This window comes from Nycticebus coucang, chromosome 8 (assembly GCF_027406575.1).
Source record: "Nycticebus coucang isolate mNycCou1 chromosome 8, mNycCou1.pri, whole genome shotgun sequence".
NCBI lineage: Eukaryota > Metazoa > Chordata > Mammalia > Primates > Lorisidae > Nycticebus > Nycticebus coucang.
Genome location: NC_069787.1, coordinates 89895537 through 89922888, shown reverse-complemented (window position 1 = coordinate 89922888; position 27352 = coordinate 89895537). Strand labels below are relative to the sequence as shown.

The 27352-nt window shown below is 42.9% G+C and overlaps 2 protein-coding genes and 1 pseudogene across 2 annotated transcripts in view; all 3 read right to left on the bottom strand.

Moving 5' to 3' along the window:
- Window positions 1–218: 218 nt before the first annotated feature.
- Window positions 219–3857, bottom strand: TMEM42 (transmembrane protein 42). Its single transcript, XM_053599433.1, has 3 exons — window positions 3640–3857; window positions 1581–1727; window positions 219–907 (listed from the first exon to the last, which is right to left on the bottom strand). Exons 1-3 carry the CDS (start codon window positions 3829–3831, stop codon window positions 767–769), a joined length of 480 nt encoding a protein of 159 aa, XP_053455408.1. The 5' UTR covers window positions 3832–3857; the 3' UTR covers window positions 219–766.
- A 1873-nt stretch (window positions 3858–5730) lies between these two features.
- Window positions 5731–6696, bottom strand: LOC128591728 (protein N-terminal asparagine amidohydrolase-like; annotated as a pseudogene).
- A 2491-nt stretch (window positions 6697–9187) lies between these two features.
- KIF15 (kinesin family member 15) overlaps window positions 9188–27352 on the bottom strand; it is a 95899-nt gene continuing 77734 nt past the window's right edge. The window contains exons 28-35 of the mRNA XM_053599409.1: window positions 27023–27124; window positions 26280–26444; window positions 22572–22681; window positions 16756–16831; window positions 15783–15820; window positions 11620–11785; window positions 10907–11038; window positions 9188–9766 (exon numbers count right to left, since the gene is read on the bottom strand). Of these exons, the coding sequence (XP_053455384.1) occupies window positions 9704–9766; window positions 10907–11038; window positions 11620–11785; window positions 15783–15820; window positions 16756–16831; window positions 22572–22681; window positions 26280–26444; window positions 27023–27124 (852 nt within the window). The 3' untranslated portion in view covers window positions 9188–9703. The remainder of the gene's footprint in view (window positions 9767–10906; window positions 11039–11619; window positions 11786–15782; window positions 15821–16755; window positions 16832–22571; window positions 22682–26279; window positions 26445–27022; window positions 27125–27352) is intronic.

Sequence of the window (27352 nt, the reverse complement as noted above, 5' to 3'; positions counted from 1 at the left end):
GAATGAACAGATCTTTCTCAATTTCAAGAGCCCTGCCTTGTGTGACCTCAGGAATAGCAATGAAATTGGAGACAGCAGAGAAACTGACAAGAACACTGTGAGGTGGGCTGGTGGGCAGAGCCAGCACACCTGCCTCCTCTCCTGCAGGACTTCAGCTCACCCTAGCTGCTCCCTCTTCCTCCACAATGGAGGAAAGAATTAAGATTCCATACATGATGTTTTTAACTTACAAAACAGTATTTATTAACCCAGTTTTCCTTTTCTTGCCATAATACATAAGCATGACACAGATGGCCTGGTATATTGGCATAGGAGATATCAGAGAGCCCCATCAGTCACTGATCTAGAAATACACGACTGGCCTTTGTTAGGCAATAGGACTATAATTACAGTGTGGTTTCAAGTACCATACACAAAGTAGACCAACCCCAGGATCTCCAGCATCTGCCAAGGCTCACTGGGGTGGGCCTGGGAGCACAAGAATGAAAAGTGCTGTACAGATCACCGAGAATGCTTCAGGCAGAATACTGGTGCAGTTGGACTTCCCTTACAGAAGCCAGAGCTGTCCACCCTCAAGGCTGCTCCATCAGAAGCCTGCCCCTTTTGGGAGCAGGGCTAGCCCAAAGGCCTGGCTGGGCAGCATCTTCTCTTGCCTGAGGGTCGGAAGGCTGCACACCCAGGTCACCCTGGGAAGCAGTCCCACACACCAACCTGAGGGAGGGCTGCCATCGTTATCTTTCGAGCTGGTCTCTCCAGCCAATTGGTGCTACTGCTGCTTGTGTGGAAGGGCCTTCCAGGTGGGTGGGAGTTTCCTGTGTATCAGGGTGAGTCCGCAGAGGATGAGGAACACTCCTCCCCACCACAACACCTCCTGGCACTCTCCATACAGCACATAACCCAGGAAGGCCTGCAGGTCAGAGACAGCTGTGAGGGACCTGACTCCAGTGAGTGGGCACAATCTTACCCCTGGGGCTGACCTCTTTCCTAAGGGGGCCAGGAGGAAAAGGATTGGCACCAGAAGCCCTGGGCTCAAAACTTTCAGTCTCTCCATTCACTTCCTTGTCACCTGCAGGAGTGGGGAGGCTACCTTCTGCACAGCACTGGACACCAGCAAGGTATACAAGAAAGGCCCAGCAGAGGCTGCCAAGTAGACACAGTTGGTACTCAGTGTTCACTGACCCAGGATGGGCTACCGAGCCCTTCCTCCCTCAATTCAGGACTTACTATGCTCAGCTCCACTGTGTTAATCTCAAATGCAAACAGAAGAAGGGCCTTTGGGAGCCTTGACCTCTACGTTTCATGCTCAAGGGCACAGCTCCACAGGGACTTCAGAAAGAGGGCTCCATGCTGGACGGACAGCAAGCAGGTAGGCTTCATTCCTATCTAAACTTGAGAATCTCTCTGTGATGAGTATTATATTTGGTCCATTATTAGAGGAGCAGCTATCTAGAGGTCAAGCCACAGCCAAACCTGTTTCAGTTCCTGTCCTTTTTCCTGTCCAGAATAGCAGGGACTCCCCAACGACAACTCAAATAGAACGCAGGTTTAGGACACAGGCACCTTACCCTCTGGCTACTCACCGAGCTGAGGATGTTAGAAAAAGTCACTGTGACAGATGCAATGGCTGAAGACATGGAGAAACTGAGGCCTCGGCTGAAAAAGGTCCACATCAGGGAATTGGTGGTCGCCATCACAATAATGCCTAAGACGCACAAGCCCATGTTCACCTGCAGGAGAAAGTGTCACTGCAGCCACACATGCCCTGGCGGTGACCTGCAGCTCCCACCTCAGAGCACACCCAGGGCTGCAGGTAGCCAGGCCCCTACTGAGCTCCCACCACAGTCCATCTTATTGGTAGTGACCACTGTTTGAAGATCAATTCTAGAGGGCCAAGTAGCTATTATTTGCTTGGTAGTACTAGCAAGACAAGAGTGGAGTCCTTACTTTTCTGGATTAGGTAAAACATGAATTAACCATGTTTGTCCCCCACCTCCATCCCCTAATTCCTGAGCAAGTTACAGCCCATTCTTGGTAGCCCTCCCCATCCCAAAACACTTCGGTCATTCTTGAACTTGAACTCTTTAGTAGGTCCTGTGCTAAGTGGGTTTTAATTTCTTTTTTATTTTTTGAGACAGGGTCTTGCTTTGCTGCCCAGGCTGAAATGCAGTGCCATCATAGCTCAGTGCAGCCTTGAACTTCTAGGCTCAAGTAATCCTCTAGACTATCTAGAGTACCTACCACCACACCTGGCTGAGTTTTCTTATTTTTTGTAAAGACAGGATTTCATCATGTTGCCCAGACTGGTCTCATACAATATTCCCACCTAGGTGTCAGCAGTGTGAGCCATCAGGCCTAGTCTCTGTGCTAAGTGTTTTAAATGCATTCCCGTTTACTCCTTAACTTCATTTTATAGATAAAGAACCAAAGACATTAAGTAACTTGCCTAAAGGGCCACAATGGTGAGACACACTAAGATTCAAACCCAGGCAATGTGGTTCCAAGCTCTTAACCAGAACACAGCCCACCTACGGAAAATGCCACCTGAAACTATTTGGTGATCCCAGGCATCACTTGGAGAGGAAGTATGGAATAAAGAGAGGCTCTTTAAACATGTCCTACACAAAGGATATACAGATCCCTCTGCTTGGCTTCAAGTTAGAAACCTGCTTACAAACAGGGCTGCTAACTCAGGGTTTTGGACCCATCTAAACATCATACTTATTTCTTCTAACAGTTTCCCAGCAGCTTACTATCTACTGTCTTCTAATTTACACAAGAGCATCAGATGGGCCAGTAGCACCCTCCTTACATAAAAGGTTATGACACCTCCTTCACACCCCAGAAGACTTCAGAGCCCACAGAGTCACTCATTTTACTTTCAACCACTTATCCCAAGAATTACACACAACAGGATCCTAATGTCAAGCATGGCAGCTGCCGCTGGATTAGCCCTAATGAGTCTGTCCACTGTCCAGGTCAGGGCCCAACCCTAGGCTGGAGATGCAAGGAAACCCCTTTAGCAAGCAGAGGCGGGTATATGACTCAGGATGGAAAAGGCAGAGGTACACCTCTGCAAACGTGGGAAGGCAGTTTAGAAGTCTACAGCGTCGGGGAAATGTCCAGAATGCTTCTCTCAGTATTGCTTTGTACCTAGGATATCCCCAACTCCCAATTTTCCGGACAGCACAGTAGACTGGTAAAAACACCCATTAATTACGGAGTAAAGAGAATGGGCAACAGGTTTCTCACCTTAAGAGTCACGTGGAGAGAAATGCTCAGGCACAAGGGGCTTAAAATGAGAGGTAGAGGGTGGATGTAGGAGGTGTAGATCTTCCCCGAGAGCGAACTAGCCCACTCGGAGGAAAGATTTTAGGTGCCTGGTAAGGGAGGAGGCCTCAGTCCCCGACGTCTCTTACCGCCTACACTGGACGAGGGTTTGGCGTCATTAGAGTCAAAAGATGCTCTCCCACCCCAGCTGACCGCAGCGCCGGGGACCGGGCCGCAAAGACCTGCCAGGGTGAGGCGGCGCGCTGCGCCCCCAACCCCGCCCCACCCCGGAACCCTGCAGGCCTCGCAGCACCCCTCCTCCGCCCCTGCCCGCCCACCCGCCCGCTGCACCAGCAGCGCCCTGGGCTCGACCTCGCTGCCGAAGGCCAGCTTGGCGGAGGCGGCGGCCAGGGCCCCGAACGCGCCGGCGCACAGGCAGTTGAACGCGCCCCAGAAACGGCGCCGCATCGCGCCCGCCTGGAGGTGCGGGGGAAATTCGGCGGGGGTGTCAGGGTAGGCGGTCGCCGCCACGGTGCCGTCCGGGGACTGCACCCTCATGGCCATGGTGCCCGCTGCCACCGCTCCGTGCGCCCGCCCGCTACCCACAGGGCCGAGCGAGAGCGAGAGCCCCGATTGGACGGCGGCCTCACGTGACGCAACGCTCACGTGACGCGGCGCTCACAGAGGCTCATCGGCCTCGCTCCCCGGCCTCGGAGCTGCAAGGTGCATGGCGGCGAATGTCAGATCTAAAGCGTCCTCCTCCCTAGGCGGTGGTTTGTGTTGTGGGAAGACGCCGAGACCTTTGCTCAGACTAGCCTCAAACTCGTGGCCTCCGGAGTAGCTGGGACTACAAGCGCGGTCCACAGCCCCCATCTTCTATCTCCATTTTAACAGGCTTCTAACAGATTCAGTTTGAGAAGCAACAGAAGAGAGAGAAGCTAGGAGGGACTGATGCTTCGGCTGAGGGCGTTCCTCATAAATGAAAAGCCCCACATGGGTACACGCCAATGATAGAAAATTGGGAAAACATGGATAACCAGTGAGGGAAAACAATCCATAGTCGCTACACTCAGAATTAACGTTACTTCTTATCGCCGGTATATTTATATATATTTAAAATGTTTTGTGGCTCAAGCGGCTAAGGCGCCAGCCACATACACCTGTGCTGGCGGGTTTGAATCCAGCCTGGCCCCGCCAAACAACGATGGCTGCAACCAAAAAATAGCCGGGCGTTGTGGCAGGCGCCTGTAGTCCCAGCTACTTGGGAGGCGGAGACAGGAGAATCGCTTGAGCCCAGGAGTTGGAGGTTGCTGTGAGCCGTGATGCCACGACACTCTACCCAGGGCGACAGCTTGAGGCTCTGTCTCAAAAAAAAAAAAAAAAAAAAAAGTGTATCTTTGGGGCGGCACCTGTGGCTCAAAGGAGTAGGGCGCTGACCCCATATGCCGGAGGTGGCAGGTTCAAATCCAGCCCCCGCCAAAAACTGAAAAAAAAAAAAATGTTTTACACTATATAGGCCAGGCGTAGTGGCTCACACCTATAGTGCTTTGGGAGGCCAAGATGGGAGGATCACTTAACTTTGAGGCCACAAGTTTGGAACCAGCCTGGTAGCATAGGGAGACCTCATCTCTACATAAAATAATAGAAAATTAGCCAGGCATGGTGGCACATGCCTATAGTCCCAGTTACTTGGGAGGCTGAGGCAGGAGGATACCATGAGCCCAGGAGTTCAAGGCTGCAGTGAGGTGCACTCCAGCCTGGGCCACAGAAAGAGACCCTATCTCACATAAATAAGAAATTAAAAAATAAAGGATGTAGTTATGTATGAGACAGTTTTAAAACAAACGATTTCCTGGTGAACATACTGTTGAGCAGCATTTTCTTTTAATCCCCCATTCAAGAAGTTTTCATGGAAGACTTTCCACACCACCCTGCTCTCACCGGGTGGTTTTGTGGCTCATATGTATAGATAATTCCAGTAATGAATATGTGGTACAAACTCCTATTTTGCAGATGAAAAATTAAGGCTCAGAGAAGCTCATTGCACCATACTACTGAATGAACAGGTAAATCCAGTTCAAAGATGATCCCTTCTGAAAAATCTACCCTACTTTGAACCTCCAGAAAATCAAGTGATATTACATTGATCAACTCTCTGCATGCACTGAAAAATGTAAAACGAGTTTTCTTAGAAATGTCTACCTGCACCAGAGATTGAGCATTTCAGAGCCACCTTCTCTAAAAGCAGTCTATGCTACTCTCCTACGTTCACAGCAGTCCTGTGGTGCTTCCTCTGGTCTCTCTGCTAGCCTGCGAGCTTCTCGAGGACTGGGATTGTATCTTTCTTTGCCTTTGCCAAAATAAGATTTTATTTTGAAAGTTATTTGAAAGATGCCAAGTAAAGGAGCTCAATGGATGTAAGTTCCAAATCCATATTCTTTCTAGCCCCGTCAATGATCTTTGTCATGCCAAAAAGTTGCTTTCTTTGGTAATATCCTATGTTTAGCTTCCTGGAGAAGAGATCTTTACCCATAAGCTGCCATCTTTTTTTCTTTTTGTAGAGTAGAGCTTTATTTCTAGGAAACAGCTTGTTAGTTGGAGATTTTTTTTTTTTTCCAAACATCAAGGTAGATCTAATATGTTCAACTAAGTGGGGCGGCTCAGCCAAAGATGAAGTGGAAAAGTTCTCTAGTATTAGTTTATCATCTTGCTGCAACCAGAAATCCACATGTGGAAATGGCATCCAGGAATACGGTCCTATCTGAAGTTGTTCTGTCTTTGCATGGTAAATGCTAATCATTGGTCCCCCTGTTAAAGCCTGCGCAGCAGGTAGCTCTTCCTCCGGACCCCGACCTTGAAAAGAGGCTCTGTAAATCTCTGCGGTTTTAACGTTAACAACAATGCCATAAATAACTGGTAAGTGGTTTTTATTTTCTTCTTGGTCATTTCTGTCACTCATAATGTCACTAAGTGAATACCATCTTCTTGACCGTCAAATTCACTGAGTTGATGGGTAAGTTTTTGTGACAATTACCTATCATCACTGAAGCCTCCCACGAGGTGCAATTCCAGCCTTCTGCATTGGTGGTCGGAAAAGGATTTTATGGAGTTCGTGATCAAGGGGACCTCAGCTTTGGTGTTGCTTCCATCACAATGTGTCAGGCAGGTTGCCCCATTACCTGTGTGCCTCAGGACCACAATGTGACAAGTGGTGGCATCATCAGAACCCAGAATGGAGATGGAGTCATCCTTTGGGGAGGTCACTGCAAGCTCTCTTTGCTGAACATACGGAAGGCCCTGGGCTCCCACTTGCTGAACAGACTGACCTCTGAGAAGTCTGGCTCTTTCCTCCAGAGATGGGTGAGCTTGGACGAGGTCCCTGGCGGACTGCGGCAGCCACACTTAACACCCCTCTACGAACAGCAGCATCCCAGACCCGGCCGCTGGGACAGGCCCAGGGAGGCAACTGCCTCCCCAGCCCAGGCCGCCCCCACCCCTCGTCCCACTCGGATTGTATCTTTCATTTCCAAGTCCTCGGTGCCTGACACAGGGCCTTGTTTTCTGAGATGATGGTTGGATACCATCCTCAGACACTGCTGGGAAGTGATCTCTGCCTCTTAGATAGAAGCTCTCCTGTGCACACAAATCACCCAGGAATCTTATTAAAATAATCCTGATTAGGTCTGAAGCTAGATTGAGATTCTGCATTTAACAGTCTCCCAGGTAGTGCTAATGCTGTTGTCAACAGACCATTCTAAGTAGCAAGTCACTAAATGAACGTTGCCCTTCAAGTGTCTTGCAAACGGGTTCTGTTCCCATCTTATCTTTCTTCTTGCCACAGTGTCCAATACTATAATCTACTCATATCCTTGCTACAAATGTTTACATTTGATTGAATAAACTGTTTTAAGTTTTAAAAACCTCCAAACTTACTAACAGGAGTGTAAGTGAGCTGCCTGAACTGAGACAGTGTCAAGTGGAAGGAATAAGCCACCCACATTTAACAAATCAATTGAAACAAACCTCAAAGATGGCTTATGAGCAAAAGATGACCCATTGAGTTCTGAGAATTTTCAAATGCCCCATCACCTTTAAGGTCCAAAAGTCACAACTTAAGAGCCCTTAGTGGCTTGGGAGAGAATTTAAAAGTATGAAGCCCCTGGTGTGGGATAGTAGGAACGGGTGGCCTCTGTAGGGACCTAGGAAGTGTCTATTGCCTTCTCAGTCCCCCCCACCCCCCCAACCCCCCGCTTTTTTTAGTGTGTACTGTGTCCATTTCACTGCTTCTTTTTTTTTGCCTGCTCAGTTAAAGGAACACATACTCTGCACCAGGCCCAGTTCTAAGGAGTTCCAAGATCCTTGTACTTCTGGGGTTCCGGCTTTTTATAAAAACCTCAGTTCTGACTCTGTCCTGAGCTGCCCCATAGCTTTGTTTCCTTTCTCTGTTTGAGTGACGTTATTGGTTAAATTGTGCCCCTGGTACCTGTGATTGTTATCTTCTTTGGAAACAGGGTCACAGCAGATGTAATTAAATTAAGATTAGGTCATTAGGGTGGGCCCTAGTGCAATATGACTAGTGTCCTTATGAGAAGAGACAGACGGGGAGAATACTGTGAAACCAGAGGCAGAGAGTGGAATGATACACTTACGGCCGGGAACACCAAAGGCTGTCTGCAACACCAGAAGCTGAGAAAAAAAAAAGTATTCTCCCTTAGAGCTCTCAGAAAAACTATAGACCAGCTAACATTTTGGTTTTGGACTTCTGGCCTCCAGAACTGAGAAAACACATTTTTGTTGTTTGAAGCCAGCCAGTTAATAATTATTTTTATTATTTTTATTCAGCTACTACAGGTGATAAGACCCAACCTGCTTTATTACTGGCTTCAATATCTTACCTTCTCCCTCCAAGGCAAATGCAGTGACTGCTCTATCCCTTTCACTAAATTTAAGTTCCTTTTTTGTTTCTGGCCCTTAGGGATTTACTCTTATATCTTGAGAGTACAACTATGCTTTAATTTAAATTTTTTTCTTCTATAGCTTTATTAAAAGAAGCCTAATTTACAAACAATATTTGCAGCCATCACCACAAAGCAGTTTTAAAACATTTCTACTACCTCAAAAAGTTATCTTGTACCTATACAGTCATTCCCAACCCCATGCTCAGCTCCAACCAACCAATAATTTACTTTCTATCACTATAATTTTGCCTTTCCTGGACATTTCATATAAATGGAAGCACACAATATGTGATCTTCTGGGTCTGGCTTCTTAGCATGTTTTTTGAAATTCATTCATGTTGTAAGCATGTATCAATTTGTCCCTTTTTTATTGCTAAGTAGTATTTCACAATATGGACATATATTCAATAGCATTAGTCATTAGGAAAATGCAAGTGACACACTGCTATACATCAACTAGGTACTGTAGTAAAAAAGCTATGTTGATGGATATGGAGAAATTGGAATACACTGCTGGTAGGAATGTAAAATAGCACACCTAAATGGTATATGTGCAAAGCAGTCAGTATCTTACAATGTTAACGCATGCTTCCCAGATGACCAGCAATTCTATTGCTAGTTATCTACTCAAGAGATATTATATAAAACATGTCCACACCAAGATGTAACACGAATATTTATAGCAGCTTTATTCACACTAGTCCCAGGTTGTAAACAACTCGAATGTCCATCAACTGGTGAATGGTTAAGGTGGCATATCCATATAATAGAATATTATTCTCAATAAAAAAGTATGAAATTCTGATACACTGAAGTTTTCTTAAGGACAGAGATTTTATTTGCTTTGTTCACTGATGACTAGAGCGTAGCATATTGTGGGTGTTCATTAAGTACACGTTGAATGAACAAGCGAACAAACAATATAAATCACTTTACTAAGTTGGTCATTATTTTAGAAAACATTTTATTATTTAAAAAATGGCCTTATTTACTGTCAGAAGATGCTCAAGAGAATACTTAAAAGAATACAAAAATAATCTATATTAACGAGTTTGCTTCCTATACATACTACTAAGTCACCCATGAAACTCACTGCAAGTTTTGAAAGCACCATGTCTGATTAGAGCTTCTATAAGAATAAAAGGAGATTATGACAATACCTAAGAAAATGACCTGACTAACATCCACTGTAAACCTTAGCCACAGGATTTTATTTTTAAAGGCAATAGCTTTTTCCAGTCAATTTAAAGCGTAGCGATGGGGTAGTAGCAACTAAATAACCGACTGTGGAATGTCACAGGGCATATATGGATGCAACATGTTTATTAGAAATCTAAGAGCTACCATTAACCACATGCACATTTAATAATTAAGGACTTGAAATTCAGCTCTCCTAAGTGGGCAAGAGTAGGTCTTACTTTTAACAGAGAGAAAAAAATTTCCAAACAAGGTGATACATAGGTAGTCGACCAGAATCTTTATGATTCATTCTTTTTCTTCTCTTTTAAAAACATATTTTCAGCACGCAATTTTTCTGTCTCCTGGTAAGTAATTAAAAAAAAAAAAAGGAAAAAGAAAAGGGAAAAAAGTAAGCCTCTAGTTTAGTGATTTTCAACTGCTGTGCCCAGAGAGGATTTTAGGTATGCCGTGAACATTTTTAAAGATTGTTAATGAAATTATTGTCGAGAGAAGTTCAAAGCCCAGTAAGTATAGTCTTTTTATTTACTTTTTGATCAACATAATTTAAGTGTGCTATTGAAGTTTAGCTATAGGTTTAAGTGTGCTGTGAGATAAAAATGGTTGAAAATACTGCTCTAATTCTTACAGAAAGTTTTCCTGGGATTCATTAAGTATATATTTCAAATTACGACTAAAATTTTTAATTTGCAAGCTATATAACATTAAACACCAATCTAACATCTAAGAGAATTTAACTGATTAAATTATGCTTGAATAGCAATAAGCCCCACCAAATTTTTTTGAATTTTAGTGATAGGCTCTTGCTCTGTCACCCACGCTGGAGTACAATGCCACAGTCATAGCTCACTGCAGTCTCTAACTGTGGAGTTCAAGTGATAGTCCCACTTCAGCTTCCCAGGTAGCTGGGACTATATGCCAGCACCACCATGCCTAATTTTTTGTTCTCTTTCTTTTCTTTTCTTTTTTTTTTTTTAAGGGATAGGGTCTCACCATATTGCCAAGGCTGGTCTTGAGCTCCTGGCTTCAAGAGATCCTCCCACATCCCTGAGATTATAGGTGTGACTCAACACACCTGGGTCTAAAAATACTTTTTTTTTTTTTTTTTTTGACCCAGAGTCTCACTATGTCACCCTTGGTAGAGTTCCGTGGTGTCACAGCTCACAGCAACCTCAAACTCTTGGGCTTAAGCGATTCTCTTGCCTCCACCTCCCAAGTAACTGGGACTACAGGCACCAGCCACAAGGCCCGGCTATTTTTTGGTTGCAGTTGTCATGGGTCAGGCTCGATCCTGCCAGCCTCAGTGTATGTGGCTGGCACCGTAATCACTGAGCAACAGGCATAGAGCCTAAAATATTCTTGAATTCAGGAAGTTCCCCAAACTAAGCAATTAGTTGATTTAATAATAAAATATTAATTTAGTTTCAATAAAGGAATCATTTTTAAACCAGAATGAATTTATTCTGAATTGTTTTCAGAGTTACCTCAGTAAGTCTGACATTTTCCTTCTTTAGCCGCACAACATACTGAATCTTCTGATGTAGGTTTTGGTGACCTACCAACTTTCCATTTTCCTCAGCCAGATACTCCACTTGCTTCCTTAACATTTCCATTTCCTGCAGGCAAATCAGAAATGAAGGGAAATCCAAGGAGGGAAAAATGAGAAGGTAGTCTTAATTTTTCTTTTAAAATCACATTATTTCTTGCCTTACAGGAAATGAGAGTCCTGCATCCCAGCCTTTTTTTCTTTGAGACAGAGCCTCAAGCTGTCACCCTGGGTAGAGTGCCGTGGCATCACAGCTCACAGCAACCTCCAACTCCTGGGCTCAAGCGATTCTCCTGCCTCCACCTCCCAAGTGGGAGGGATTACAGGCACCTGCCACAACGCTGGGATTACAGGCACCTGCCACAACGCCTAGCTATTGTTTGGTTGCAGCCATCATTGTTGTTTGGCAGGCCCAGGGCTGGATTTGAACCCGCCAGCTAGGTGTATGTAGCTGGTGCCTTAGCTGCTTAAGCCACAGGCGCCAAGCCTGCATCCTAGCTTTTGTGATCGTACATCTTTGTGTACACTAAGCCAACTCTAGTAAGATACCCATCACAGGAATAGATTTTCACAGAAATGAGTTTTAAGCTGATTAGTTCTATTCATTCAAGTGTTCTAAGTACCAGGAAAAAAGCCAACAAACTAGTGCACCTGGAATGCTCTCTCTCTTTCTTCATACATTTCTTCCAGCTTTGACCTCAGTTGCTCTTTTTCCTGGAATGCTTTAGACTCCAAAGTTCTGGTTCGTTCAACTTCCTCAGCCACTCTAAGGCAGTCCATCTCTCTGTTGTGAAGGGCACTCTGGACTTCTTCCAGGCTATAAGAATAAATACCACCTTATAGAAGCCAAAGGAACATAATCACAAAACAGTACTTGTTAGATATTTGTCCTCCAATCCCAGAATTTTTTGTTTTTGTAGAGACAGAGTCTCACTGTACCGCCCTCGGGTAGAGTGCCGTGGCGTCACACGGCTCACAGCAACCTCTAACTCTTGGGCTTACGCGATTCTCTTGCCTCAGCCTCCCGAGCAGCTGGGACTACAGGCGCCCGCCACAATGCCCGGCTATTTTTTTGTTGCAGTTTGGCCGGGGCTGGGTTTGAACCCACCACCCTCGGCATATGGGGCCGGCGCCCTACTCACTGAGCCACAGGCGCCGCCCCAAGCCCAGAATTTTTATCTGAAAGTATCTTTACACGCTTCCCCTGCTGATGGTAAGACAGAAATTGGTGTGTTTAGATATGCTTTTTATTGTTTTACCCAAGACTTCCATTTTGGAAAAACTCCTCATATCATTTTTTAAATAATAAAAGTTTAGAATGAAATTTCTTTTAGATTCATCCCACTCAGAACAAATGTAATTTAGGTATCATTACAGTCTGCATGGTTTATTCGGTATCCCGTATCTTAGACTCTTTTCTTTTTTTGAGACAGTCTCTCTTTGTTACCCTTGGTAGACTACTATGGTATCACAGCTCACAGCAACCTCAAACTCTTGGGCTCAAGCAATTCTCTTGCCTCAGCCTCCCAAATAGCTGGGGCTCCAGGAGCCCACCCCAACACTCGGCTATTTTTAGAGATGGGGGTCTCACTCTTGCTCAGGCTGGTCTCGAACCTGTGAGCTCAGGCAATTGACCTGCCTCAGTCTCCCAGAGTACTAGGATTACATGTGTGGGCCACCATGCCCAACCCCAATCAGTAACCCTTTCTGATTTTAATAACTGGTCCTCAGAGAGTGGGACACTAGCTATCTCTTCGAAGATGTGCTATTCAGAATTCAAACACTTTATTTAACTATTAAAAAGAAACATAAGAAGACAGGGTGTGGTGACTCACACCTATAATCCTAGCACTCCGGGGAGGCTGAGGTGGGTGGATTGCTTGAGCTCAGGAGTTTGAGACCAGCCTGAGCAAGAGCGAGACCCCATCTCTAAAAATAGCTGGGTAGCTGGGTGCTGTGGTGGGCAACTGTTGTCCCAGCTACCCGGGAGGCTGAGACAGGAGAATCACTTGGGCCCACGAGTTTGAGGTAGCTGTGAGCTATGATGCCACACCATTCAACTGAGGGCAACAAGTGAGACTGCATCAAAAATAAATAAATAAATAAGTAAAAAGAAACATAAGAAAAAGGTTATGTAACTATCAACTGAAAAGTAATATAAGAAACAATGTTACTATTGTACGAATTTCACTAATTTTAAAAGTTATCTGAAGTTTCCCAAAATGACTTTTTACAGTACATATGAAATGTAGATTATTGAAATTATATAACACATAGAATTTAATATACCATTTAAGGCCAGCTAATCTCTAGTTGTCAATTATTATAATACACAGTACTTAATACACTAAAGGCCAGCTAAGTTCTAGGCAAGTTGTTTTCAGACTCTATTCCGAGAGCCTCAGGACAGGGAGAAGGGCGCTGTTGCTCTCCCAATTCATCTGAGCTGCTCTGCACCTGGCTTAGGTATTTTGCTATAGTTGCATCAAAAGACTGCAGCATGGCAGATGCTGCTGCTGCTTCCTTAATAGCCAGTCTTCTGCTTCTTCCTTGTTTATAAAAACCAAATTTTATTTGGGGAAGAAAGCAGGGGGAAGCACATTAGTGATCTGGGTTTCTGTCTTAGCTTTACCACTGTCTGGCTGGGAGCCAGTCTTGGAATTGCTCATAAATAGTTGAAAAGGCTGTTTTCACATGTATTCTCTTTGATTCTATGAAGTAAATGACTCTATGAGTGGGACAAATCTTTCACACAGTGGGTGGTCTTTGCCAGCTGATTGTTAAAGAGAACTTTTAATTAAATAAAGTTTAAAAGAACTTTTAATTAAAATTAATTAAAAAGAACTTTTAGTGATCAGCTAACAAAGACCATCCATTGTGGTCATTAAAAGAACTTTTATGACCAACATACAGTTTTTTTTTTGAGGCAGAGCCTCAAGCTATCACCCTGGGTAGAGTGCTGTGACATCACAGCTCACAGCAACCTTCAACTCCTGGGCTCCCAAGTACCTGGGACTATAGACGCCCACCACAATGCCCGGCTATTTTTTGGTTGCAGCCGTCATTGTTGTTTGGCAGGCCTGGGCTGGATTCGAACCTGCCACCTCAGGTGTATGTGGCTGGTGCCTTAGCCGCTTGAGCACAGGCACTGAGCCAACATATAATTTTTGACATAACTTGGAAAGAATTTAAATAATTGTATGAGAGTACTATACAAAACTCCTTCCATTCTCATTTACTTACTAAGTGAACAAGATTTTCAGCATTTGTTATAAAAACAGGAAATAGGAATAGAATTCACATTTAATCCTATCTCATTTCAGAATTAAGTACAACAGAATAATAAGCTAATTAAAGAAAAAAGTATTAGGACAAAATGCATTGAGAAATGAGTGTCCACTAAAATTTTCCCAAGTATAATAACTACTGAAGAAAATTTATAGTAAATATCAGATAATGTAATGAATAATAATTGTAATAAAAACTCATTTGGGAAGAAATACAACGCTTGGAGCCATGATTAAATTTTTAGAAATTACTTTCAATTTGTATATATATTTTTGTTGTTTGGCAGGCCCGGGCTGGATTCGAACCCACTAGCTCTGGTGTATGTGGCTGGCACCTTAGCCGCTTGAGCTACAGGTGCTGACCCTGGAAACCCAGTTTTTTTTTTTTGGTCGGGGCTGGATTTGAACCCGCCACCTCCGGCATATGGGACCGGCGCCCTACCCGCTGAGCCACAGGCGCCACCCTGGAAACCCAGTTTTAAGGGAAAAAGGAACACTGTAAAATTTTAGACTTAGTCATCTGTTCATGTTTTTTTAAAATAGAAAGTAGCAAATTAGCTGGATACTTTAAACGAATGGCAAGAGATTTTTTGTTTGTTTGTAGAGACAGAGTCTCACTTTATAGCCCTCAGTAGAGTGCCGTGGCATCACATAGCTCACAGCAACCTCCAACTCCTGGGCTTCAGCGATTCTCCTGCCTCAGCCTCTCGAGTAGCTGGGACCACAGGCGCCCGCCACAACACCCGGCTGTTGGCAAGAGCTTTATTTTCAAATGTCACTATTTTGAATATGTCAGAATGTCTATCCTTTGCAACAATTTAAGCTTATAACAAAAAATTTTAGAAATAAAGTGAAAATTTTCAAGAGGGTATATGGTATTTCAAATTTCTTTTAGGAGATATAATAAGCAAAAGTGGTTGAGGACTTCAATTCCAGAGTGACCAATATCTTTCTAATGTTTTATCATTTTACTTGTTAGTAGCAATCCATTCACTTATTTTGAACTTGACAGAAAATATAATATACTTTATCAAAGAATGAGGCAATTTATAAGGTTATGTAAATTAACATATCAATAAATTAAAATCAGCTTTAAAAAACATGCAGAGACCCAAGATCTAGAACAGAAGAAATCAGAGTATTATCTATGGGTCTCAGAGGGCCTCAAGGTTTTAAATCAGAGGAAACCAGAAGCAGAAGGGAAAAGAGAAACCTGATCAGTTATTTTGTAACTGAAAAGAAAACTCATCAATTCCTCTAGGGAAGCTAAGCTTTTCCTGATACTTAGTTCTTTAAGATTTCTTTTGGAGTGGCTTTGCATGAGAAATTCTTGTAGCAAAAAAAAAAAAAGAAGAAAGGAAAAATAATTCTGTAAAAACCTGTTATGTTTATAGTAAATTTAGGAAAATCTTATTAATAATTGTAATAAAAACTCAATTGGGAAGAAATACTGTGAATATAAGTATTTCATCTCGAGAGAATAAGAAAATATTATAAAGAATTTAAATTATAAAACAGTACACTTACTCTGCTTTCATTTTCAGCATTTCTTCAACTATTTTACTCTAGAAGATAAAAAAATAAAGAAAAGAAAAAGATAGGTTAGGTTCGTAAACACTGTTAAAAAAAGACTGCCCACTCTCTTTCATGTTAATAAAATCAAACCACAATATCCTTTTCCACAATCTGGCTATACACACATCCAGGAAGTACCTATTTACAAGACTTCATGCACTGTGCCCTCTAAGCCCTCAAACAGGCCTCAACACTTGCTTTTAAATGGAGGACTGCATGTGAGTATGCTGAGCAGTAGGCTTACCATCTAGGAATGCAGACAGCCTCACTCTCAGTTCTCAGCTCTGTTGAAACCAGGGGTCCTCAAACTGCGGCCCACAGACCACATGAGGCGGTGTGATTGTATTTGTTCCCGTTTTGTTTATTTATTTCAAAATAAGATATGTGCAGTGTGCATATGAATTTGTTCATGGTTTCTTTTTTTCTTTTTTTTGTAGAGACAGAGTCTCACTTTATCACCCTCGGTAGAGTGCCATGGCATCACACAGCTCACAGCAACCTCCAACTCCTGGGCTAAAGCGATTCTCTTGCCTCAGCCTCCCGAGTAGCTGGGACTACAGGCGCCCGCCACAATGCCCGGCTATTTTTTGGTTGCAGTTTGGCTGGGGCCCGGTTTGAACCCGCCACCCTCGGTATATGGGTCCGGCGCCTTACTGACTGAGCCACAGGTGCCGCCCTGTTCATGGTTTTTTTTTTTTTTAAACTATAGTCCGGCCCTCCAATGGTCTGAGGGACAGTGAACTGGCCCCTGTTTAAAAAGTTTGAGGACCTCTGGAACACTGATGGTAAATATCATGCTGAACAGTACAAATGCAGAAAAGACAGGAACTTCAATAGTGAAATGGTTTCTAAAAATATATATAATCATAAATACTAACTATGAAAGCAGGCTCAGACAATAAACTAGTAACATAAAAAATCATACTTTAGCATGTCTTTCGTTGACAATCTCCTCTTCTTGTTCATTCTTAAGCTGTTGATTATCTGGATGATTCTGATGACTACATAAATTAGGAGGAGGGATAAAAAATACAATGTCAGATATATTCAAGTAGTAATTTCAAATCTATTACATGCAGCAATGCCAAGTTGCGTAAAAAAAAAAATGCTAATTATGATGACTGGGCCAAATTAGCACAGCTAATAATGTTTATTTTATTTTATTTTTTGAGAGAGAGCCTCAAGCTGTCACCCTGGGTAGAGTGCTGTGGCATCACAGCTGACAGCAACCTCCAACTCCTGGGCTCAAGCAATTCTCCTGCTTCTGCCTCCCAAGTAGCCGCCACAATGCCCGGCTATTATTTTGGTTGCCGTCATTGTTGTTTGGTGGGCCCGGAGCTGGATTCGAACCCGCCAGCTCAGGTGTACGTGGCTGGCGCCTTAGCCACTGGAGCCACAGGCGCCCAGCGGCACAGCTAATAATGTGATCAACACATAGAGATGAAACAAGATCTCCTCTGAACTCGAGATTCCTCCCAGTACAAAAGAAATAGCAGAACTGGGAAATCTAATTAAGGCTTGGTTGAAAGTAACAAAGTCGAAACTTAGGTAAGACAAGTAACATCTCAAGATCAAATATGAGCAAAAGGAGGCTGAGAGAAATGCTCCCTCCTCTCAGAATGTGGTATAAATGCAATTGGCTGGGAACGAACATCTTTGAGGCTGTTCTGACCTCAGCTGGCCTGGCTGCTGCAGCCTGACTTACTCTTTGTTTGGATTCCATAGTCAGCTGGCATTTTCCAATGACCACTATGGCTTCCCATGTATGTGGATATCAGGAAGGGATTCCCCGAGCACCAGATAGGTCTTCATGGAAAAAGAATGCTCCCATATATAAAGTTAGAATAATAATCCTGGATGCTACATGTATCTTTGTGAACCTGACCAAGTTAGGATAATAAATTTCTGGGGGCAGCCCCTGGACCAGGAAGACATCACCCCTAGAGAACTTGTCTGAAAGCTGTACTTCTCTAGGAATCTCTCACTGTAAGAGACTGTTCCTTGAAGAAAAACAGAAGTACAATAGAGTTTCTTGGGCGGCACCTGTGGCTCTGAGTAGGGCGCTGGCCCCATATACTGAGGGTGGCGGGTTCGAACCCAGCCCCCGCCAAACTGCAACAACAACAACAACAAATAGCTGGATGTCGTGGTGGGTGCCTGAAGTCTCAGCTGCTCGGGAGGCCGAGGCAAGAGAATCTCCTAAGCCCAAGAGCTGGAGGTTGCTGTGAGCTGTGACACTATGGCACTTTACCAAGGGCGATAAAGTGAGACTCTGTCTCTTAAAAAAAAAAAAAAAAAAGTTTCTTTCTCTCAACAGACTTAGAAGAGACCAAAACAGCAATGAGATATCAATAAGGGAAACAACCAAGATCATTAGGGAAAGGTGTTTTTTATAACTGATCCAGGGATCAACAAACCTTTTTCTGGCAAGAACCAGTTAATAAATATTTTAGGCTTTGGGAGCCACACAACTATTCAGGAGTCACAGCTATTCAAGTTGGCTATTGCAAAAGCAGTCACAGCAATATTTAAATAAAAGATCATGACTATGTTTCAATAAAACTTTATTAGTCAGTAGGCCATGGGGCCCCTTCTGTTTTCGTTTTTTTTGGTTCTTTTTAAAGAAAGATTCTTTGTAACTCTTCATAAAAAGGTTACGAGGCTATGAAATAATGCTCTTCCTCAACTTCATGATCAGACTATTACATTTAGCAATCAAAAGCATGAGTGAAACAAAAAAAACCCCCAAACTACATTAAAGCCTTTTGTTGGAATGTTTTCTGCTTTCAACAGAATAACCTGTTATATCATTAGTTATAAATACAGTCCTCAAGTTTTTTTGCCAATACACATTAGTACTGTCTAACTTCTTTGTAGAAGTTAGGCCCTGCCATCACTGCGCTCAGCTGAGTCCACAAATCTATTATAATCAGTAGCTTCCCTGTCACTATTCTGGTTCTCTACTGCTAAGCTTTGTTTCTTGGCATTAATTAAAACTTTCTGTCATGGCCATAGCTACTGCTGCTACCAGAACCACCTGTCAACCTAAAAAGAAACTCAAGAGAGAGACTGTCTAAAACAAATGGGTATATTTGGGTATAACAGGGGGGTTGGAATTCCATGGTATGCAAACCATGGCGGGCCATCAGTGTATCTGGGAGGTTGGGGCAAAAGGGAAGTTTTTAAAGACAAAGAGAAATCCACATAGACTTTAAAATAAAGTTCACTGATCACAAAAGCTCACTACAGAAGTTGGTATTTGTTCACTGGTGTAGACAGCTGTTGCTAGGTAACTCCTGGTGCAGCAGCTTATCTGAAACACCGCAGGCCTGAGGAATTTCCTGTGATACGCTCTGGTACAGGGTTCATACAGGAGTGGGGCATGTGGAACTTGCAGGAATGTCTTGTGACAAGGTATGTTATGGGCATGTGCAGTGAGTGCTGCTTCTTTGCGGTCTTCTGATTCCATTTTGTTACAGTTTTGATCTAAATGACTCCACTTTGACATTGGTAACTCTTGAACACCTTAGCCCCCTTGATTTCATAGTTGGTTTGGTAAACTAATGGCCACTACAACCAATGGGGCCAGAAAGTCTGACTCCAAAGTTTCTTCTCCTCGCCAAAATCATTGTAGCTTCCATCGCCTCCAAAATTGCTTCCATCATTACCAAATCCATTATAACCATCTCCACTGCCACCAACTATATCCACTACCACCACGGCTGCCACCAAAGCTACCATCACCACTGAGGTTTCCTCCATTGCCACCAACACCACTTCCACAACCACCCCAACCTCTCTGGATGAGTGAAGCTGGCCACTTGTTTGTTTGACAGGGCTTTCTTTATACTTCACGGTTGTGGCCCTGTACTTTATGGTAATTTTGAATGACAAACTTATCCACTGAGTTAGAGCTGTCATAGGTTACAAAAGTAAGCTCTTTTTTTTTTTTTTTTTTGGAGACAGTCTTATTATGTCGCCTGGTAGAGTGCCATGATGTCACAGCTCACAGAAACCTCCAACTCTTGGTGATTCTCTTGCCTCAGCCTCCCAAGTCGCTGGGACTACTGGCACCTGCCACAATGCCCAGCCATTTTGTTGTCGTTGTTGTCTTTTTTTTTTAAGCAGGTTTGAACCCACCAGCCCAGGTGTATGTGACCTGTGCTCTCACCACTGAGCTACAGGTGCCAAGCCAAATCTTCTTGCCACTCCTCAGTCAGTCATGATTTCCATTACCTTGGTTTTCCCATACTATTCAGAATAATCTCTTAGGTGATGTCCTTCAGGGTTTTCTGTAATGCCACCAACAAAGATTATTTTTCACAGTTAAGTGAGCACTTATTTTTTGAGAATCTTCCCTTGAGAGTGTTCTCTTTGGTTTCACAACTCTTCTACACTCCCTGTGTGGCCGTGGTTCGTGGCTACCTCTTCCACAATGGCATACGTGACAAACCAAAGCCTCTGGAGCACTTGGTGTTGGGACCGCCCATTACCACACAGCCCACAAGCGCTCCCCATTGCACAACACAGCTCCTCAGATTCTCTTCAGTTGCTTCAAAGCTCAATTGTCCCATGAACAGTTCTGCAGCTATTGGGGCTAAGAGACTCTGACTTAGACATGACAGCAGTGTGAAGAGATATTTTAAGGACATTACATCCAGGGACAAAAGTAGCAAGCTAACAATGTAACAATGTATCTCTAAATAAAGTATTTCTAATTGTGCTCACACTAACTCTTGACAAAAGACAGCATTTTTCTTTTGTGTACTAAATACAAGGCTTTTAATATGACTGGACATGGGGATGGGGCATATGGAAACTAGACGAACAATCTGTGCACTACCTGCATCAGAATCATCTAGAATAGTGGTTCACAACCTGTGGGTCACGACCCCTTTGTAACAATGAAAATATATCTTGGCATTAGGAAGATTGAGAACCACTGATCTAGAAGGTGAGGGTGTTGCTTATTTAAAAATGCAGATTTATGGACTCCACTCCAGCCCTACTAAATCAGATTTCTGATACTAAAATTTGAAGAGAATCATTTAGGAAGAGACTGCTAGCATAGCCACCTAAACTACCACCCTTAAATCTCTGTTGTCTCATTTGAACAATGCATCTCAGGGATGCTTCTGACAGGGCTGGGGAGCTACAGGAGGGAAAAGCTTCTATCAAAGACGTTCTGGCAATATCATGGACAGCAGACACTCCCAATCTTGGAAATGGAATTCAGTAAGATCTTCTATCCCAGAATCTCCTCTTTGACTCAATTCAACTTTCTGCAAAATTTTATTGGCTACACTGATCTCCAATCCCTCATTTACAAAGTTAACAATAGGCAGAATCCTAATTCTACTTTGGGGACTTGATAACTTTTATTGAATGCTACTCAACCACTATAACTGGCACTTTATACATGTTATTTTCAAACTTTAAAACACCTTTGAGGAAATTATTATTTTCTTTATTTTGTTGCTAAGAAAACTGAGGCACCAAGAGCTTAAAAGTATGTCCAAAATCTAGCGGCGCCTGTGGCTCAAGGAGTAGGGCGCCGGTCCCATATGCCGGAGGTGGCAGGTTCAAACCCAGCCCCGGCCAAAAACCAAAAAAAAAAAAAAAAAAAAAAACAAAAGTATGTCCAAAATCACAGACTTTTTTTTTGAGACAAAGCCTCAAGCTGTCGCCTGGGTAGAGTGCTATGACATCACAGCTCATAGCAACCTCCAACTCCTGGGCTCAAGTGATTCTCCTGCCTCTGCCTCCCAAGTACCTGGGACTACAGGCGCCCGCCACAACACCCGGCTATTTTTTGGTTGTAGTTGTCACTGTTGTTTGGCAGGCCCAGGCTGGATTTGAACCTGCCAGCTCTGGTGTACGTGGCTGGCACCTTAGGCACTTGAGCTAAGCCCACAAGACTTTTAAGTGTAAAAGACAGGACATTAAATCTGGATGTGGTTGCTCTTGACCCTATGCTATACCATTAAGCAAACACAACCAGAAAACCGCCTTAGTTGATGCCAAACCACATACATAGAGATGTCTAAATTCAAGGGAATGCTCCCCTGTAAAATGCTAAGGGTTTCTCCTTGTCCTGCCCAGGAGCTTTCCCTGAAGCATGGGTTAGAGCCAGAGCCAACAGTAGGAAATTCTCCCTTTTCTGCAGGGTTCTTGAACCTTGTCTTATTGACTATCTACTCCTTAACTTTTTTTTTAAATAGAAGTCATTTGGCTCAATATTTCATACATTTTAAATTCATTTCAATAGCTTTACAACAAAGGCAACAGGGCGGCGCCTGTGGCTCAGTGAGTGGGGCGCCGGCCCCATATGCCAAGGGTGGCGGGTTCAAACCTAGCCCCGGCCAAACTGCAACAACAACAAAAAAAATAGCCGAGCGTTGTGGCGGGCGCCTGTAGTCCCAGCTGCTCCGGAGGCTGAGACAAGAGAATCACGTAAGCCCAAGAGCTGGAGGTTGCTGTGAGCCGTGTGACGCCACGGCACTCTACCGAGGGCAGTAAAGTGAGACTCTGTCTCTACAAACAAACAAACAAAAAAAAACAAAGGCAACAAAGCAGAAGAAATGCAAGGGTTAACAGATCAAATAGGCTTCAAAATCAACTGATGGAGCATCTCTGAGATTAGTGAAAAACATCATATACTTTTGTGTAACCCATTCTAACCTCATTCATTTAACTATACCCAGCAGGTCAAGATTTAGAGTTCTGGTGGCTCCTTCTCACCTGTTGTCCTTTTGTCTTTTAAGATCATCCAGCTGACCTTGTAGGAGCCAGTTTTTCTCTCGTAACTGCTGAGATTCCAGGCGTAGGTTTTCCATTTCACACAACTGTTCCTAATAACATATTAAATCATGTCTTTTAAAACACTATACTATAAGGATTTATGACTTAAGACTCCAAAAGTAAATACAGCACTAACAAAAATAAATGAATGGAACTTAATTTAACTAAAAAGATTATACACAACAAAGGAATAATAGAGTAAATCAGATAACCTACAGAATGGGAGAAAATATTCACAAAAACTATACATCCTACAAAGCACTAATATCCAGAATCTACAAAGAACTCGAACACATCAGCAAGAAAAACACAAATAACCCCATCAAAAGTAGGCAAAAGGGTGGCACCTGTGGCTCAAAGGAGTATAGGGTGCCGGCCCCATATGCCAGAGGTGGTGGGTTCAAACCCAACCCCAGCCAAAAACTGCAAAAAAAAAAAAAAAAAAAAAAAAAGTGGGCAAAAAGCATGAACAAATTTTTCTCAAAAGAAATATATAAAAATATGCTTAGCATCATTAATCATCAGGGAAATGCAAATTAAAACCACAATGAGATACTACCTCACTCGTCAGAATGGACATTATTAAAAAGGCAAAAAGCAATAGATGCTGCAGATGCAGGGAAAAGGTATGTGTTACACTGCTGGTGGGAATGTAAACTAATATAACCTCTACGAAAAACAGTATGGAGATTCCTCAAAGAAGTAAAAGTAGACTTACTATTTGATCCAGCAATCATACTACTGGGTTTCTACCCAAAGGAAATGAAGTCATTTTACAACAAACACACTTGCACCTGAATATTTATCACAGCAGAATTCACAATTGCAAAGATACGAAATCAACCTAAGTGCCCATCAACTGATGAATGGATAAAAAAACTGTGGTATGCATACATATTTCACTGTACCAGAAGTACTACTCAGCCACAAAAAGTAATGAAATCATCTGTTTTGCAGCAACTTGTATAGAACTGGAAACTACAATCATAAGTGAAGTATCTCAGGAATAGAAGAACCAATACCTCATGTTCTGACTTACAAATGGGAGCTAAATAAGGGGTATATAAAGTGGTGTAAGGGGTCATCAAGTGGTGTGACAGACATTACAAACTAAAAAGACAGGGACAATGAGAATGGGGTAAAGGACCAAAAAAAAAATTACCTATCAGGTACAATGTTCATTACTCCAGAGACAGGTACCCTAAAAGCCCTGACTTCTGCATGATACAATTCATCCACATAACAAAAAATACTTGAGCTCCCTGAATCTAGTGAAATAATAAAACAAGACAAAACAAAACAAAAAGTACATTATAGTGTATTATTTAGCTCCCCAAGGCCATAACCAAGAGCTTATTCTCTTAAGCTCTTACACAGAACACTGCCCTGAGTATTGCTGATGAAAGTAGACTGCGATGAGCTCTTGGAAGCTTAGAACTGTGATTCATGACTATGTTCATAGTGTCTCATAGCTTGAAATTCCTTTATAAAAATAGATGTCAGGCAGCACCTGTGGCTCAGTGAATAGGGCACTGGCCCCATATACTGAGGGTGGCAGGTTTGAACCTGGCCCTAGCCAAACTGCAACAAAAAATAGCTGGGTGTGGTGGTGCCTGTGGCTCAAGGAGTGGGACGCTGGCCCCATATACCAGAGGGTGGCAGGTTCAAATCCAGCCCCAGCTAAAAACTGCAACAACAACAACAACAACAAAATAGCTGGTGTTGTGGCGGGTACCTGTAGTCCCAGCTACTCAAGAGGCTAAGGAAAGAGAATTGCCTAAGCCCAAGCTCTGGAGGTTGCTGTGAGCTGTGACAGTACAGCACTCTACCAAGGGGGACAAAATGAGACTCTGTCTCAAAAAAATAAAAAAAGTCAAAAAGTCTCTACTGTGATAAATATTCTCATATTCTCAACTACTATATTTGTTTTTATTTAATAGACTCTAAATAAAACTAATAAACAAAAACTGATGCTACAGCCATCCCTCAAAGTACTTAATTGCAGCCTGAGCATCATAGGGAGACCCCCATCTCTACAGAAGTACAAAAATTAAGTGGGCTTGATGACACACAATTGTAGTCACAGCTACTCAAGAGGCTGAGGCAGGAGGATCTCTTAGGCCCAGGAGTTTAAGGTTGCAGTGAGCTATGATGAAGCCATTGCACTCGAGCCTGGGGGAGACAGAAAGAAACCCCATCTCAAACAAACAAACAACCCCCCTCCATACACACACAAACAAAAAATTTAATTGGATTATAACCTGAAAATTATAAGCATAACCACCCAGAAGAAATAAACAATTGGCTGCAAGGAATGTTGGTTTGGATTTGTTTGCCCATTGTCTGATTTCTTTTAACCTGATCTAATTTCTTCCAAGTTTCAAGATCATGCCATTCTAGATAACAGCCACATTCCTGAGACAGCATACTGAGAACAGCCCTAAAGGAAAAGGTTAGGGATGATCCTCTCCCTGAGAAACAAAACTTAAGAGTGACACTGTCTTTACATACTTGACATCATTTGATGAAAGTGAGTTAATTATGTTCCTAAACAAAAATTCACTGCAGAGCAATGACTTCACAGGCTAAGTGCTCTCTTCTGTAGAGCACCACAAAGGCCCAATCCCCATGCACCTGCACACCACCTACCTGCCAGGGGTCCTCAAACTACAGCCCGCGGCCACATGAGGCGGTGTGATTGAATTTGTTCCCATTTTATTTTTTACTTCAAAATAAGATATGTGCAGTGTGCATAGGAATTTGTTCATAGTTTTGTTTTTTTTTTTGTAGAGACAGAGTCTCACTGTACCGCCCTCGGGTAGAGTACCATCAAGTCACACGGCTCACAGCAACCTCCAACTTCTGGGCTTATGCGATTCTCTTGCCTCAGCCTCCCAAGCAGCTGGGACTACTGGCGCCTGCCACAACGCCCGGCTATTTTTTGTTGTTGTTGCAGTTTGGCCTGGGCTGGGTTTGAACCCGCCACCCTCGGCATATGGGGCTGGCGCCCTACTCACTGAGCCACAGGCGCTGCCCCATAGTTATTTTTTTTTTAAACTATAGTCCAGCCCTCCAATGGTCTGAGGAACAGTGAATTGGCCCCCTATTTAAAAAGTTTGAGGATCCCTGACACACTCCACCACACACACCCCAGCCCTAAACTATATCCACACCCTGCCACTCACAAACACCATAACCCTGAGTAACTGGAACAAAACACTATGAGGAAGTGTAAAGAAATGGCAAACAAGAAAAGAATTTTAAATTTATGATAAGACTGAAACATCTCTGACATATGAAGAATGCTTATAAATCAATAAGAAAATGTCTAACAATAGACATAGTTCACAGAAAAACAAAAGATGTTCAATTTTACTCCTTATAAGGGAAATACAAATTTAAAACTATACTGAGATAACTATAATATCATCTTGTAAAAACCAAATGGGCCAAGGAGAGAATGGTTACGGACTTGGTTATGTATGCAATGAAAAGTTCTATAAAATAAACCAGCTACCCTGGGAACCTCCAGGGCTGAGCATCGTGGCACAGCCTGTAGTCCCAGTCAGTTGGAGGCTGAGGCAGGGGATCGCTTGAGCCCAAGAGTTCCCAGTATCAAAAAAAAACCTGAAAAAAAAGACCAAATACCTTCATTCTGAGGATTTCAGCGTTTTTGACTTCTCTATCTTCATTCAGCATTGTTACAAGGCGTTCCAAAGAAGTCTTAGAAGCTCTTCCGTCTTCTATCTCTTGTTCTTGTGTTTCCAGGAGTTTTGCCAAATGTGTTGGAAAAGGAGGTGGTGATTTAGGACTCTAAAATAAAATAAAATGATACCTTATTTGAATACCCAGTTAAATGATGTTAGAAAGGTTTCATTTGAAATGTGTATGTCAAGCGCAGAGGAAAAACGCTCAGGCTATTTAGCTTATTATTCTAATTCCTGTCCAAGTAAAACAACAGAAGACTGCTATCTTTATCAAATAAAAAGCAGACAGAGGTTATTAGTGAAATTTTTCTTTTTTCTTTTATTTTTTGAGACAGAGTCTCAAGCTGTCACTCTGGGTAGAGTACCATAGCATCATCATAGCTCACAGCAACCTCCAACTCTTGGGCTCAAGTGATCCTCTTGCCTCAGTTTTTTCTATTTTTAGTAGATACGGGGTCTTGCTCTTACTCAGGCTGGTCTTGAACTCATGAGCTCAAGCAATCCACCTGTCTCGGCCTCCCAGAGTACTAGGATTATTGGTATAAGCCAACACACCTGGCCAGTGCAAATTTTCTTAAGAAAAACAGAAACAAAAACAAAGCTATGCTCTTAGTAATTTCCAAACTTTTATCACTGATAAAACTGTTTATTCCTCTTGCAATGTACTCCTTTTCTGAAAAGTACCTGGGGAGCTTCAGCAGCGGAATCCATCACATGCTCTAGCTGTCTCATCTTGAAGTTGTATTCATTCTTCCTCTGTTCTACTTCCTCTTTCTTTTGGTTTAACTGGGAAAATTGAGCAGATACAAAGTTATAAGTTAGAATATGGGGCACATGATCCAATTCAAAAGACAAGCTTTCCCACCACCAATCATCAGGGAAACACAACCAAATCACAATGAGATATCACTTCATGCATATCAGAATGATTATAACAGAAAAAAATGAAACATCAATGTTGGTGAGGATATGGAGAAAAGGGAACCCTTCTACACTGTTGGGAATGTAAATTAG

What these genes read in the sequence shown, in the direction of transcription:
- TMEM42 (XM_053599433.1), bottom strand. Translation starts at nt 3,831, where the DNA reads ATGGCCATGAGGGTGCAGTCCCCGGACGGCACCGTGGCGGCGACCGCC. An exon ending in AGCTGGCCTTCGGCAGCGAG is followed by an intron (nt 1,728 to 3,639) that starts GTCGAGCCCAGG and finishes TTTCTCCTGCAG; the next exon opens with GTGAACATGGGCTTGTGCGT. An exon ending in TTTCTAACATCCTCAGCTCG is followed by an intron (nt 908 to 1,580) that starts GTGAGTAGCCAG and finishes TCTGACCTGCAG; the next exon opens with GCCTTCCTGGGTTATGTGCT.